Here is a 13,809-nt window from a genome sequence, read left to right as displayed (position 1 = left end):
GTTATTTAGAGCCATTGTGGCCAGGGAGGTCTGCATGGGCCTCCTTGGTGAGATCTGAATGTGCTTGGTGAATGGGCGGCGAGAGGGACATTTTAATTTCTCACCTGTGCGTTGAAAGTATTACTTACGGGAAGTTCTTGTTCCTCTTACAAGGTTCCTAATTCTGCTTAGCTTGGACATTGCAGGACGCTGCCTGAAGGGTTATATAAAGAATATTGTAATGCATTTGTTTAAATGGGGGATGTGGCTTCATCCCTAGAAATATCAGGTGCAGTATTGGTGCATCTTGGGTAGACTATTGAAAAATAAGAGGAAGTCAGAGAGCTCTGACAGGATAAAGCCATATGGAAAACTTCCCACAGCAGAGTAATAGGAAAGATTGTGACTGTTTATCTTCAAAAGGAGAGGAATAAAAAGAAAAGACAGAAAAAGTTTGGTCAGGAACTTCTATCTTCCCTGTCTCATAGCAAGAACAAGAGGGCAAGCAATAAAGTGAAACAGTCCCTTCAAACCATAGTTTAACTGTTGAACTCACTCAGGTGGGAAAACATTGAGGGCAAAAGTATATAAAAATTCAGAAAGGGCTGGGCTATTCTGTGCATTTCCAGAAGACCCAGGATTTAGGATAACTGCAAGTGATACTACATTTATCCCTCAGGACTGACCTGTTAGAGATCAGGATGAAATGTAGTATTAGGGTAGATTATTTTCTTTGCATTTCTCTCCTGACAGACACTCATACCTTCTTCTGCAGCATCTGATGTGACTGCATAGTACAGCACAACACATATCAAAGCAAAGAGAGGCAAGTGTGGGGTCATGGCTTGATTTCTCAAGCCTAGAAGACTCTCTCTGGCCTTGGTTGAAGCTTCTGACGTTGGCCAGTGCCTTCATAAGCAGGACAGTGGGTGGAACGGACCCCGATTTGCTTCCATACAGCAGTTCCCATGGTCTGGGGGTATCCTTGATCTTTCACAACAAAAATACATTTCAGGCATTGAGTTGGCTTCTCAGTTTTCTGTAGGGTACAGGCATAAGACAAAAATATACTTTTCTAGCTTTTGTGGGAAAGTCCTGGAGAGTTAAATAGGAAAGACTAAATTAGGGATTTAGTGAAATGAATTTAATGATCCCTGGTAGTGTTTAACTATTTCTCTAGGTTAACTGAGCCATCGTTTAGATTTTTGGAGACTTGTATCTCTGAGGATTCAAAAAGTGGTTTGGAAACGTAATTTCCTGTCTTCATTACTGTATGCTTTACAGACTAGCCATCTTCCAGGAAGGACTGAATTCATTACTAAGAGGTTGGGTTTGGACCTTTGTAGGTTTTTATTCCATAAACTTTACATTCCAGTTAAGATAGTGTCTGCCATTTCCCACTTTGTAGAGCTACTTAGGGATGAAAGTGGACTCGTAGAAGCTACCAATGGAGAAGAAAATGAAGGAGTTGAACAGCAGCAAGTTTAGCGGGCGGATGGGAGGCAGCTGCCCTGAGTTTCTTTTAGCTGGATTTCCTGCTCCTTAACTTAACTTCTTGGTGACTCAATCTCCCCATCAGTAAACTGGGAATAAAAGTATTACCTCACACTGACTTGTCAGTGGGACGTTAAATTTAATAATTAAAAAGTGCTCTGAGAGTTTTGGATGAAAAGTCTCCTGGAGTGTTGCGGGTGGGAAGTAGCAGTACCACAAAACCCAAACATGCCTATTAAAGACAGCTGCCATTTTTTGACCTTAAAGCCTACCTTTCCCTCTTACTTAATGTTCAATATCTCTGGAACAAACAGGAAGTAGTTTTACTTTCGTATATGTTTTACTTATCCCTCATCCTTTCCTTGCTCGTTCCCTTTTTCAAATGCATTTGTTTGCTGAGTGTATCGGTTTCCAGAGACAGGCATAGCTTGTCACAGTGAAGACATGTTTGTTTCTGATGCCCTTGAGCTTGCTTGAAGCTTCTTCTCTTGCTGAGTGTATGATGACCCCTTGGGTTTTGCAGTCCCACAAGGTTCTAAATGCAAAGCAAATGCCCTTTTGCACCTCAGCACAGGACTTTGAAACCAAGCCAAGCCGACAGCCAGAGATGATTATGGAGGTTCCTTAGTGACTTTAGATTCAAGTGTTGGGATTTGCACATAAATCAAGTCAAAAATCCCTTCTTTCTATTGAAATGTCTGGATTTAGCATCCAGAGGGAGGTACTAGGAGTTCATACAGGGAAATTCAATCTGTATGATTCTCTGTTGACTTCTCTGTCTTTTTTACAGCTCAAGTAAGGGAGAAGTTGGGGAAGGTGGCATAATGGGGTGTGTGTGCAGAGCTTAATAATGAAAACAGAGGCCTGACTGAATAGACCTCCTTGTGATGAGAAGGGGGATCAATTCACTGTTGACCCCAACCCATTGTGTGGCTTGTCCTGGGAGTTCCCTTTGAAAATCCCAGTGGTTTGGTTTTTCTGCATGGTTTGTACTCAGCCTTTCCCTCTATGAATAGAATAGCTTTTGCTGGAATTTTTGCTGGATTTTCTGTGGTTATTGGCTGAGCAATGCTCTCTCACTTCAGAAGACTTGAGCAAGCATGTTGTGGAAGCACTGATCAGGGACCCTGAATCATTTGCTGGCTTAGAGTTTTTCATATATAGAACAAACATATTCCTGAGATGCAATTGCCCCCAAGAAACAGATTATACTTTACTGTCCCACGTGGAAGTGTTCATTCATTTTTTGGATGGCAGGAGTGATTTGGGGCTTTATAAACACATGAATTTCTGCCGTGCAGAGTTTGCAACTCATGGTGATAGAAAGACAGGGAGCTTCAGGCAAACTGGGGAACACAACACAGTCCTAAAAGCTAAGAAGTGGACAGACCTATGAAATAAGGAGACCAGAGGCTGATTTGTGAGCATCGGTCCTGTACATTATTACTTTATAAATCTGTTGGCCTAGAGGAAGGAATTAATTTTAGAAGGCAGGGAGTACTTGAGAAATCCACATCTGGCATTGTCAGGTAAAAGAGATGTTCAGAATGTCTCCCTGCCATAGGGTTGCTCTGAAAACTCCTGCATGATTGGGGTAGAGGCCAGGATCTACAAGGAAAACTGAATTCTTCCCTAGATGTATTTTAACATCTTGCTAAAGTTAACATGCTGTATTTGCCTGCCTGCTGCACAGCCTCATAATCTGGTGGCAGCATTCGGAAGGGGAATAAGTCTCTGTTCCTTCACTTGTGCTGCAGGTTGCATCAAGCTTCCTCATAAACCTGCACTGTCTCCTGGAGTCCCATGCCCCAGGCCTGCCCCTGGGCCAGCCTTTGGCTCTCCATGCACCGGCTGGGGGTCGTCCTGTTCTATGGGCTAGCTTCTGCACTCACAGCTGTGCCGACTTGTGTTTCTTCATTGGTGTGGGCTCATTTACAACAAACTGAAGATTTTATCTAGTCAATATTAAATGAAAATTCAAGACACATCCCTTTATTTTTTCAGTTTAAGTTCTCAGCATTGGCCCGACACACGAGCTTTCCGCTTCTCCACGTGTAGAACATGCCCTGGTGTAGGAGCTGTGCTGTATAGATTGTGCCAGTGCTAAATTGCATTAAAATACTTTTCTACTTCAGGAGATCAGATCTTCATATTTGATATTTCAGTATCTTAGAAAGTCCTGGTTTTGTTCTTTATTTGAAGCATAGGGAGTTTACATAAAGGAAAAGGATTTTTTTTCTCCATTTATTTCCTCCTGATAGAACATGTCCAGCCTTTTTTTTCCTGTAAGCAAACACAGCAACTGAAAAGATACCAGGTTTTCAGTAAGACAGACATGAATCCTATATGGGGATCCTTAGTGGTTAAAAGAAGAACTTGAAGAACTCTCTTTCAGGATAGAAATAAGCTTGAAAGTCTGTCAGTCTTCAGCTTGTCATCTCTGTCCTTCTGCTTGTTAGCTGTCTGAGGGAGACACATACAGTCAGTGTGGTTTTTTTTTCAGAAGTTGATCTGCCTCTGAAAAAAGATGGATTCACATCAGAAAGTACAACTCTGGAAGCCTTGCTGCGTGGAGAGGGAATAGAGAAAAAAACGGACACTAAAGAGGAAGACACTATACAAGAAATCCAGGTAAGGGAGAGCCCCATGCCCTGACAGCAGGGCTGGATTTTACCATTTGTCTTTAAGCCTAGCAGATTTTGTCCTGTGGCAGAACAGTGCATCTGTTGATAGTTGTGTCATTCTACTGTCAAAATGTTATCAAACCATTGTGCTACACTGTGATGCTCAAAATGAACTCGGGATCTCTCACGCTTCTCCTGTCACAAGAATCTCAGTTGTTTGGCTGTGTTCTGCACAGCTTCTGTGTTGGAATTTGTTTTGCAGCACTATGAGATGATTACATATAAAACTGACAAGCAGAGATGGGTCCCAACCATAAACTGAATTTTAGTGCCTCATATTTAAAGTGAATTTGGACATGGGTTTGAATTTGGAATCACAGCTGCGGACTGTACACAAAAACGTGTCATTGCCTTGCCTGTTTTTTTTCTATACTGAGAAGCCTTCAGGAACTATACAAGCAAAATAAATACTTAAAAATATTCTAACCTTAATTATCTGTTATTATTAGTGATCCAGGTATGAGAAATATTGCCTCTTCACATGCATTATAGTTTGAAAGTTAGAAACACATTTGCGGGTCTGTCATAGAAGGAATTCAGCTAATATAAAGTGTTCTTATATAAGTGCATGTCACTTTATGAAGACATCTTAAATGGCTAGGAAAGCAGGCCTCTCCCTGGGGAGCAGCAGCACATCTTTGGTGATGCTAAAACACCATTGTGCTGTGAGTCTATTAGTGATTTTTAGGTGAGAGCCATTGGCAATGTGTCAAACTTGTTAATTTTGGCTGAGATACAATGTGTTGCGTCTATACCTAAAACTAGTGAAAAATTAAGTGGGCAGCCCCATGCCAAATGAAACAGAAGAGCACGGGCATGAAATCTATTTTACTTGGAGCTCGGTCCTACTGGTCTATTTGCTAGAAATTTCACACATGTGAGGTCAGCAAAATTAGGTCTCCTATTCCCAGTTACACAGGTAAAGGAGCACCATCAAACAGGGAGCATCCCATGCGCATGGAGCGGGGAAAAGCTTGGCATGAGGCCCACTCTGTGTTTCCTCCTTCAGTAGTGTATCTGGGTCTATTAAACCGAGAGCCCTAAAGCTCTGTTTATACCTGCTTCCAAGGTCACAAGAAGTCATGGTGCAGCATCCTTATGAGATCAACAAGTGCCTTTGGATGTTGCTGTGTGATCTGAGCTCTGAATTATCCTCAGCAGCAGTCCAAGGAAAGCGACTTTAGAGACAGTGGAACTGACCCAAGTCGGCATTGCAGAGCAGGGAGGGGATGCAAAAATATACAAAAAAGTTTGAGCTAAACTGCTGTAGCTGTGACCTGTCACCTGGATGCTAGTTTCATCAGAAGAGATGCAAAAGGCATGTCTTGCTATTGTTTCTCCTGCAAGCACAGTTTATCTGGATTCAGTCTATACAACAGCAATTGCCAAAGCCTTTACTAGTAGCCGGCTTTCAGCATGTACTTTGGCACCTGGCAGCTAGGCTGTACCAGATCAAAATCATGACCAGTGCCTTTCATCCGTATGACAAGTAAGCGAATGCAAATCTCTCTTTTGTTCCTTTGCATGCTCTTCTGTGCTGTAACTTGAAAGGGCCCAGCCTCAGTGGTGGTGAGAGTGAGCAGGTGGGATAGACATAGCTGTGATTCCCACCCCAGCTCCAGCCACTTACTGCTCTCTCAAACTCGTAGTATCTCTCAGGAGAAGAAGACTTGGTGCTTAGCTGCACTGAAGTACATTGGGCTGGGGAACTGTTTTAGGAAGACAGAATAGGAAAAGAAAAGTTACGTTGGTAAAAAGGGTAAGGGTTCTCCCTGCTAAATAGTTGCAGTCATTGGGACCTGCTGTACAGTTGATATTTAACAGGGTTGAGGATTTTGCCCTACAGTAAATTGGTGTTGAATGTGTGTCTCCATCGTTTGCTGGAGAAGGCTTAGAATAGCCTTTTGACCATGCATCAGAAAGGCTATGCCCCTTCTGTCAAGGATTAAAGTCGTTACCCTGGCAGTGTCACCAAATTCACACTTGGTCACTTATTATCTCTTTCCTAAAATGATGCTGCAATTTTAAACAAGGAAAGTGGTTTGTAATATTTCTCTTAACTGCTCTTGTGTAGTATTATTGTTGTAAACTAGCTCCTTCCCCTCCCACATATGATATGGTTGCAGCCTTCACTTTTTTTGGAGATACTTTAAGGTATGAAGCAATGTGAAAATCTAAACTTGTATCAGTAAGTTTGCTTATTTTCCTACATACCACTAGTCTCCTCACGTATAACATTTTCCAACTGCTTCAGTTTCCTAAGATGAAGTCAATTAATATATGCAACTGCATGAATTTTGAAGAAACATTTTATGTATGCAGAACTGGAGCTTTCTTAACTTTTACACCTTCTAGTATTTAGTACTCTAGTATTATGTGAAATTGTATTTCATGATGGTCTGACCTCATTAATAGCCTCCTGAGATTTAAAAATAAAAGGAGCAAAAACCAAACGGAGACTTGATCCTCTACCATGTTCTAAAAGTTGTTTGTACTTTTTAAAAGGGACACTGTCCAATATTAGTCTTAAAAATTTAGCTGATAAAAAAAAGAATAAACTTGTATAGTTGGTCTTCCAAATACAGGCTTTTTAAAAAGTGTAATTTGTGTTGTATTCTTTCTCACAAATTCAGAATTTGGTGCTTGATGTATGTAGGAAGGAGAGAAAGCAACTGTGATATGCTTCTGTTCTCCCTCTGCTGGCTCTCAAATAGCTGTTAGGTAGAAATTATAGGGAAGGGACACATACAGTAAGACTGAAAACCCTCCCCATCAGTTTAATGTCACTGATCTGAATCTGCATCATGGCTGCATGTTGTAATTCAAATGAATGGTGGCATGGCAAAGATAAGTTAGTGATTCCAGATTAGTCCCTTATGAAATGGTGCCGCACCATGAATGGTAGGAGTGGCTGGGGCCCATTTCTGTATTTCTAGCAGACATGCCAAGGGTTGAGGGGATTTCAATGGGACTTCTTTCCACATTAGTGCTGTGATGGTTTGTCTTGCCTTTGTCCGTGCAAGTCTGACTTGTGCACGTTTTCAGGGCAGCAGCCTGTGTTTGATTCTATAGAGGTTACATTTCAAAAGATCAAGATAAAAGGATTGGGCATCTCACAGTTACTGTGAGATGATGAATTACTGTTCCTATTAAATAATTAATTGAAGGAACTATTGCCAGTGTTCCTATTAACTTCAATAGGACCTGTACTTCCCCAGTATTCTCCTGCAGCAAGACCTCTGCTTCCAGATTACAGAGTTGTACCTGTGGTGTAAGCCCTGGAAGATGTTACTTTCTAGATCCACTAAACATGCTGGAATATATGGAGGAATTTTCTCTATTTTTGCTGAACAAAGAAAATTGTGAGCTGCCAAGGAGAAAAACACTGATTTCTGTCTTCTTAAAGTGCATTCTCAACATTAGAGGAAAACAAAACAATTTAAGGTGCAAAAAAAAATCATGCAAACAAATTCCCAGACAGGGCCTGCAGTTATGCATACTAATACTTGTGTTGTCTTGGGGTATCGGTGCTCAGTGATGCCACTATTATTTCTTAGGAACCTTTTTTTTGTAGTTGACTGATATCAGGGGTATTTTTAATAAGAACTCCCTGGAGAACTGAGGGTGGAAGGGAAAGCAAATTTTGCTTTAGTGGAAAGAAGTAGGGGTTCTGGGATCTGATTTGGCATTATATCATTAATCAACTGTAATTTAATAACCTGCAGTCTCTGTGGTAAAGAGCAGCAGTTGGTTGTATGTGTCATCTTTTCTTCTAACCATTCCTGTTTATTTCTCAACCACAGAGGGTTTTAGAAAATGATGAAAATGCAGATGAAGCGAACGAGGAAGAAGATCTGGAAGAAGATATTCCAAAACGAAAGAACAGGCCTAGAGGACGGGTAGGTGGAGAGTTTACTGGAATGGGAAGGAAGGAAGCAAACCTCTGTTTCCTAGTGTATATTTGTCACGTGTATGGTATATGCAAAGTGTATATCTATGGATATATGATAGTGAGAACACTATAGGTAATTTTCAGTCATACGGTCAAAGATTTTTAATATTTTTTCAGTTTATTTTTGTGAATTACCAAGAAAAAAGACTATTTTGAGAGTAAAAAGTTGGCGTAAATTTATTAAAGTGTTGTATTTACAATTGTAATGTAAACTGTAATAATTATGATGACATCCTGCTATTACAATGCTCTTACTTTAAAACATTTACTAATTACAGAAAAGTAACAAATTCAATCATGACAGCCCAAAAAAATTAATAAAAGTAACTTGAACTGTGTTAATACGTTTTGCAGCTTTCTCCAAGGTAGCATTTTGTGGCTGACGCTGGCCCTCTTGAGCCCATGGCAAATCTTCCATTTGCTTAAAATGGGCAATATTTTACCCTTAGGGGAGTCTGTGTCCCTTCTCTTACCTAAGATGTCTTTTCATAATTTCAGCAGGGCACCAGTTAAGTAATGAGGCCAACATTTTAAAACTGGGAATCAACATTTTCAATTGTGGCCCCATAAGCTAGGCATCTAAATAAATGTGAACACAATTCTCAGAAGTTTCAAGCATTTTCATCTCTCTTTGGCTCCAGCAGATGCTGCAGGGGCACAGGAGCTCTAGAAGTACCTTTTGATGTGTTTGTAGGAGTCAAGCAAGAAGGGCCACATTTTAGGCCAAATGAGCAGGATATATTAGCTTTTGAATGACAGAGAGACATGAAACCACATTGAATACTTGCAATGTACTTGTGCATCAGACCCTCTCTTTTGGTTTCTTCTGTTGTTGTGTTGTTTCAGTTTTCTGCTCCTCTTTATTTTGGAGCTTAAGTCCTTTAATATAAGATCAAAGCACTTTAATAATTGGATAAGTATATATTTCACCTTCCTTATTCTCAAAATCACCTGAACCAGTTTCTTTCTTTCTTTCTTTCTTAGCCAAAGACCCCCACCTGGAAAAAAATTTTCCAGAAAAATGTAAGTTTCAGAAAATTTGTATGAACCAGTAACCAAAACCAGGACTTAGAATCGATACATGCACACAAGCTTGACTGTAGCGATCAACTAATATTCCAGGCTAACAACTCTTTTCTAATAAGTTGCTCTCACATGAACTGCGCATGCTGGTTAGGGTGAGTGAAAGGGAGTGAACAGCTAAAAGAGATATACTGCTCAGCAGAAGGGAAGTTGCCGTATTCATATATCCCAGGCCTACACAAACAAAGTCCTGAAGTTACTGTTATGTGCGAAGTTTTACTCCCCTGTTCAGGAAACTGTTTCAGAATAACTGTTACTTTTCCTCTGCTACTGTAGGGAAAGGAGTTGGAGGGTACTAGGTGTGCCATTCATTTTGAAGCATAAATTTATGTCTTATTTTCTGCCCTAGAACTGGCCCCCTATTAAGTACAGAAGCAGCAGGATCTCTTGCCTTTTTCTTGCAACTAACTCCTGCTCTCCTAGTGCCCTGGCTTCATTCAGTGCAAAAAAGATAAATCTGAAGAGTGCCAAATACTTTGAGCAATTTTCGTTTTTACTTGATGGCATCAATAACCAAAGCAAAATGTGGTATAAATTAGGATTTCAAAATTAGGGCCAGATTCTCTAGCTGTTGAAAACTGGTAAGCCTGAATTGCGTCTGCTTACGAGTGTTTTGCCACTCTTCAAGCAGCCCTTTTCTAATGTGAGCCTGACCCAGTGTAGGAAATCGAGGCTAAGAATTTGGAATTAGGGGACATGAAACCTGGGCAGCACTTTGTTTCTGGGAAGGAGTTGGTTAGGGTATTTTTAGAGGGCAGAAGAGGGGAAGGACATGCATAGGAAACTAGATCCTGCAGAGTGTGGCCTTTCGGGATTCAGAAGAAGAGTGAGAAGGGCTGACAGCATCGATGAAGGATTAATGCAACAGAATTACCGCTCTGGACTTTCCAGACTGCACATGCCCCTTCCTTTCCCTACAGCATGATTTTATTTTTAATCCTGGACTCTCCATCTGTCCCTCCGGCTTCTCTCTCTGGCTGCTTCAGGGCTGCTTCAAGGCTGCTATGCCACGGCTTCCAGGCCTCACAAGTCAAGTCTCGTAGTCTTTGCTGCATCCCGTCAGGAGAATGAAGGCAGTCGTGGATGACTGAATTCAACAGACTGGAGTGCTGACAGCAAGCACGGGGCACTCAGTTCCTCTGGGGCAGCTGCTCTGTTTACTATCCCCTCAAGGCTAGCCCTGAAATCGTGGGAGCATTAGGAAGGACACTGAGGGCTGAAGAGATGGATTTATGGAAGGAGCTTTTTAGTATCTTTGCTGGACAGGGAGAATGTGGTAGGAGCTGGGAAGGACAGTTTGCTAGGAGATATGAGAGGAATGCAGCTGCACCTGTACAGATTGTCTGCTCGTCAGCTGGATATCCCATGGGACAATTTCAAAGGCACTGAAGACATTTAGGAACCCAAGTCCCAGTGAAAGTCATTGACTTGAAAAATCTCCCCCTGTGTGTTCAATGCATGAAAAAGTATATCTGACGTGTGGTCATGACGTGAATGCTGTACCCTTGTGTTTCTGTAGAGAACGGTTTGAAGGGAAACAGCTGGCTGTAAGACTAGCGAAACTCCGAGCAACAGACCTTAAATTACCATCCTATTCTGAAAGGTGCCTATGTAAAAATAGTACCTTCTTACTCAACAGATCCGTTCTCAGTGTGTAAACAGAGTCAGACCTACTGACTAGTGACAAAAATAAGACTTTACAGTTTTTTCACCGCCCTGAAAAGCCAATGCAGCTGGTAGGATAGGGAAATTGAATCCTAATCCAGGTACCAGCAGAAATATTCATTAAGGGCCAATCACTTGTCTCTGTGAAGACTCTCTGATGAGCTGAGGGTTGTATAGGAGCTGCCATGGACTGAAATTCAGCTTGCAGCACATTTTGAAGTAGTGAGGGAAGAAAGGAACTAGCCTGGGATCGATTTCATAGCCCAGAGTGGGTTTACAGAGCTGGCAGTCAGAGAGAAAATATTGCAGACCAGTAAGATGATTTTATGTGATATGGTCAGTAAAGTAGCTTCCACCAAACAAGTGTTGCTGGGGCCTTTTCCAGGGTGAAACTGCTTTTCAGTTCACCCTTACAAATCTCACTCTGCACGTGTGTGCTGATCTGCACAGAGGTCTTTGCAGAAGACAGAGCTATACTTGCCATACTGAATAGTATTTACACCATCCAGACAGCTGCAAATCCATGTCTTTTCTTCAGGACTGTGTTAAGAGTTAGATCTGAGCGATCCCAGGGAAATATGTGTGAAGTTTTTATAAATCCCCGTTTTGACAGACTTTGGCAGGCCAGTGTAAAACTGTTCCTTGTTCCTTTAGATATCTGATGGAATGCAGCTTGAATAGTGCTAGTTCAGTCCCAAATCCATGGAAGAGGGACAGAGCTCCTACGACCCCTTTGTGTCTGGGGTACTAATAGTCTCAGAATTTCTACATCTTCTCCAGCTTTACTTGATGAAGCTCTGTCCCTTTCTTATTTTCACATGCAAAAGCTTGAAGGATTTGAGTCAGGAGGCCTTGTCTAGGGTGAGAAACATCAACAGTTTAATAAGAGGAGCAACAGAAACAATTTTGTTGCTTTTACCCAGGAACAGAGTAGCTGACAGAATTAATAAAGGGCTATCTAGCCGTCCACCTGCAGATCAGTTCCTCAAATAAAGATCAAGTCTAAAATTATTGTCATCTACACACTATACATTAGTGAACATGAAAGAATTGAAGGCCTTGGCTCAGTTCCCAGTTCCACATCACAGCCTCCACCATTGGAGAGATATGAGCTGTCCTCTTGCTGGCATCTCAGCTGAGAAGGGTCAGGACCAATTTGATGCTGAATTCCACTCTTACCCCTGGAGCTCAGGACAGAGCAGTCTCTGCTGTGGAGAAACAGATCTTTCCAGTTTCCAGGGCTGCCAACTTGGTATGTTGTAGGAACCCAGAACTACAGAGACCTTCCTGGATAATTCCCGTTCTCCGTTATTGGAGGTAGCCATGTTACCTAATCTTTTCTACGAACTGACCAAAGCTCCATTTTATAATTAGCCATGGTATCTTGGTCCCAGAAGGCCATTTCAAAACATTGCTTTTCAGCTAGAAAACAAAACAAAACAAAACAAAACAAGCAACCCCCCCTTTGAAAATATTAAAGGAAATAATTTTACCTCTGTTTTATTTGGGGCCTGTTTTCTGGCTGATTTAATGGTTATATTTATCCTCTAACACCTGTTCATCTATTCATTCATTCATATTCAGTTAAGCAAGGTATTTGAACATCTTCAGAAATGAATGTGTGATGATACTCAACTGAATATGCGCTGGCAGTGACCTACTGCTATGGATGAACAGTTTGGGTTATCTGTGGAGGGCATCTCCACTGTGTTACAAGGTCCATTAACATAGTGCATATCTTAGGATATGAAGGGTCAAGCCCACCCTTGACAAACTGTATGGAAGCTGAGGATTTGTTTAGTTTACATTGCACATTTTTCATAGGAGGGTGCGGGGCACAAGGATACCTGAGGGGCGGTGGAATAATGTTAACATTCCTCTTGTCCTTGCAGGCTCGGGGATCTGGAGGTGGCAGGAGACGGAATGATGCTGCCTCCCAGGATGACCATGACAAACCCTATGTCTGTGACAGTAAGTAGCACCCAGACAGCTGATTCTGCTTCCAGCCTGGTCCTACCAGCTCGGTGCACTCAGGGCTTCATCTTTTCCCTTCCAGCAAAATATTCTGCTGCTCTCTGACTTGCATGTTTGCCACCTGCTGCTGCTGCTGGTCTTGGTGTTTTTGCATGAAGGAAATAAAATTAAGTCCTCAGCAAGACTCCACTTCCCTTTGCCCTATAATAAATCATCTCTTATATTTTCTTTCTCCTTCTCTTTTTCTGGCTTCTTTGCCTTTTGTCTTCCTTTCCCCCATGTAAGATTCACCCTCTATTTCTTTCTCTGTTTCAGATAGTTACAAACAAAAGCATAACTCAAAAATCTCCGACAAAGGTACTTCACCCTTGTATCTCTTCATATATTTGGTGATTCTCTTTCCTTCAGTCCTTTTGAAATCTCACTGGGCTAAATTTTGAAGGTCTTATTCTCATCCCTCACTCAGACAGTACTCTTGTGGCATCATCAGGAGTTGAGCCCTCTTAAGAAACAAACACAGCTGGAATGCTTTGCTTTGATATATATTCACTTTGAATATGGCCATGCTGTTTGACATCTTGCAGTGGGACTGCAAGTGAAGTAAGGCATTGTCCCAACTGAAAAATTATACCAGAGCCCAATACCCAAACTGCAGAAGGATACCAGAGTCCTAGCATGAGGAAGGAGTCCAGTATTTGATACACAATATATATTTTTTTACGGTCTAGTCCTTGGTGCTTTCCTTCTTCTTTTGACATCCTTTTTTGCTTCACTGTGTCATTTCTGTGAAGGGCACTTATCTTACCCACATGCTTTTGAGGTCTCCCATCTTAAGGCTTACTGTAGAGTGTACATGCAATAATAACTTGTGCTACTGGGTGCCTTTTATCCTATAATACAATAACCTAACAAAAGGAGAATAGCAGGAGGTCTTCACTTCTGTGATCTAAAAATGTTTGGTGGTTTTGAGGACAATTC

At 41.5% G+C, this 13,809-nt stretch overlaps 1 protein-coding gene across 5 annotated transcripts in view; it reads left to right on the top strand.

Moving 5' to 3' along the window:
- The window catches only part of DPF3 (double PHD fingers 3), a 164,982-nt gene that overhangs the window by 96,550 nt on the left and 54,623 nt on the right, over positions 1-13,809 (top strand). For all 5 annotated transcript variants that reach the window (XR_007509178.1, XR_007509177.1, XR_007509176.1 and 2 more), the window contains exons 4-7: positions 3,977-4,104; positions 7,961-8,056; positions 9,094-9,132; positions 12,750-12,828. Coding sequence is in view for 2 of the 5 variants with exons in the window: in XM_049825668.1 (XP_049681625.1) it covers positions 3,977-4,104; positions 7,961-8,056; positions 9,094-9,132; positions 12,750-12,828 (342 nt within the window). In the remaining 3 variants the exon portion in view is untranslated. The remainder of the gene's footprint in view (positions 1-3,976; positions 4,105-7,960; positions 8,057-9,093; positions 9,133-12,749; positions 12,829-13,809) is intronic.

This window comes from Accipiter gentilis, chromosome 22, assembly GCF_929443795.1.
Source record: "Accipiter gentilis chromosome 22, bAccGen1.1, whole genome shotgun sequence".
NCBI lineage: Eukaryota > Metazoa > Chordata > Aves > Accipitriformes > Accipitridae > Astur > Astur gentilis.
The sequence above is the reverse complement of the archived record's forward strand: the minus strand, read 5'-3'. Positions and strand labels throughout refer to the sequence as shown.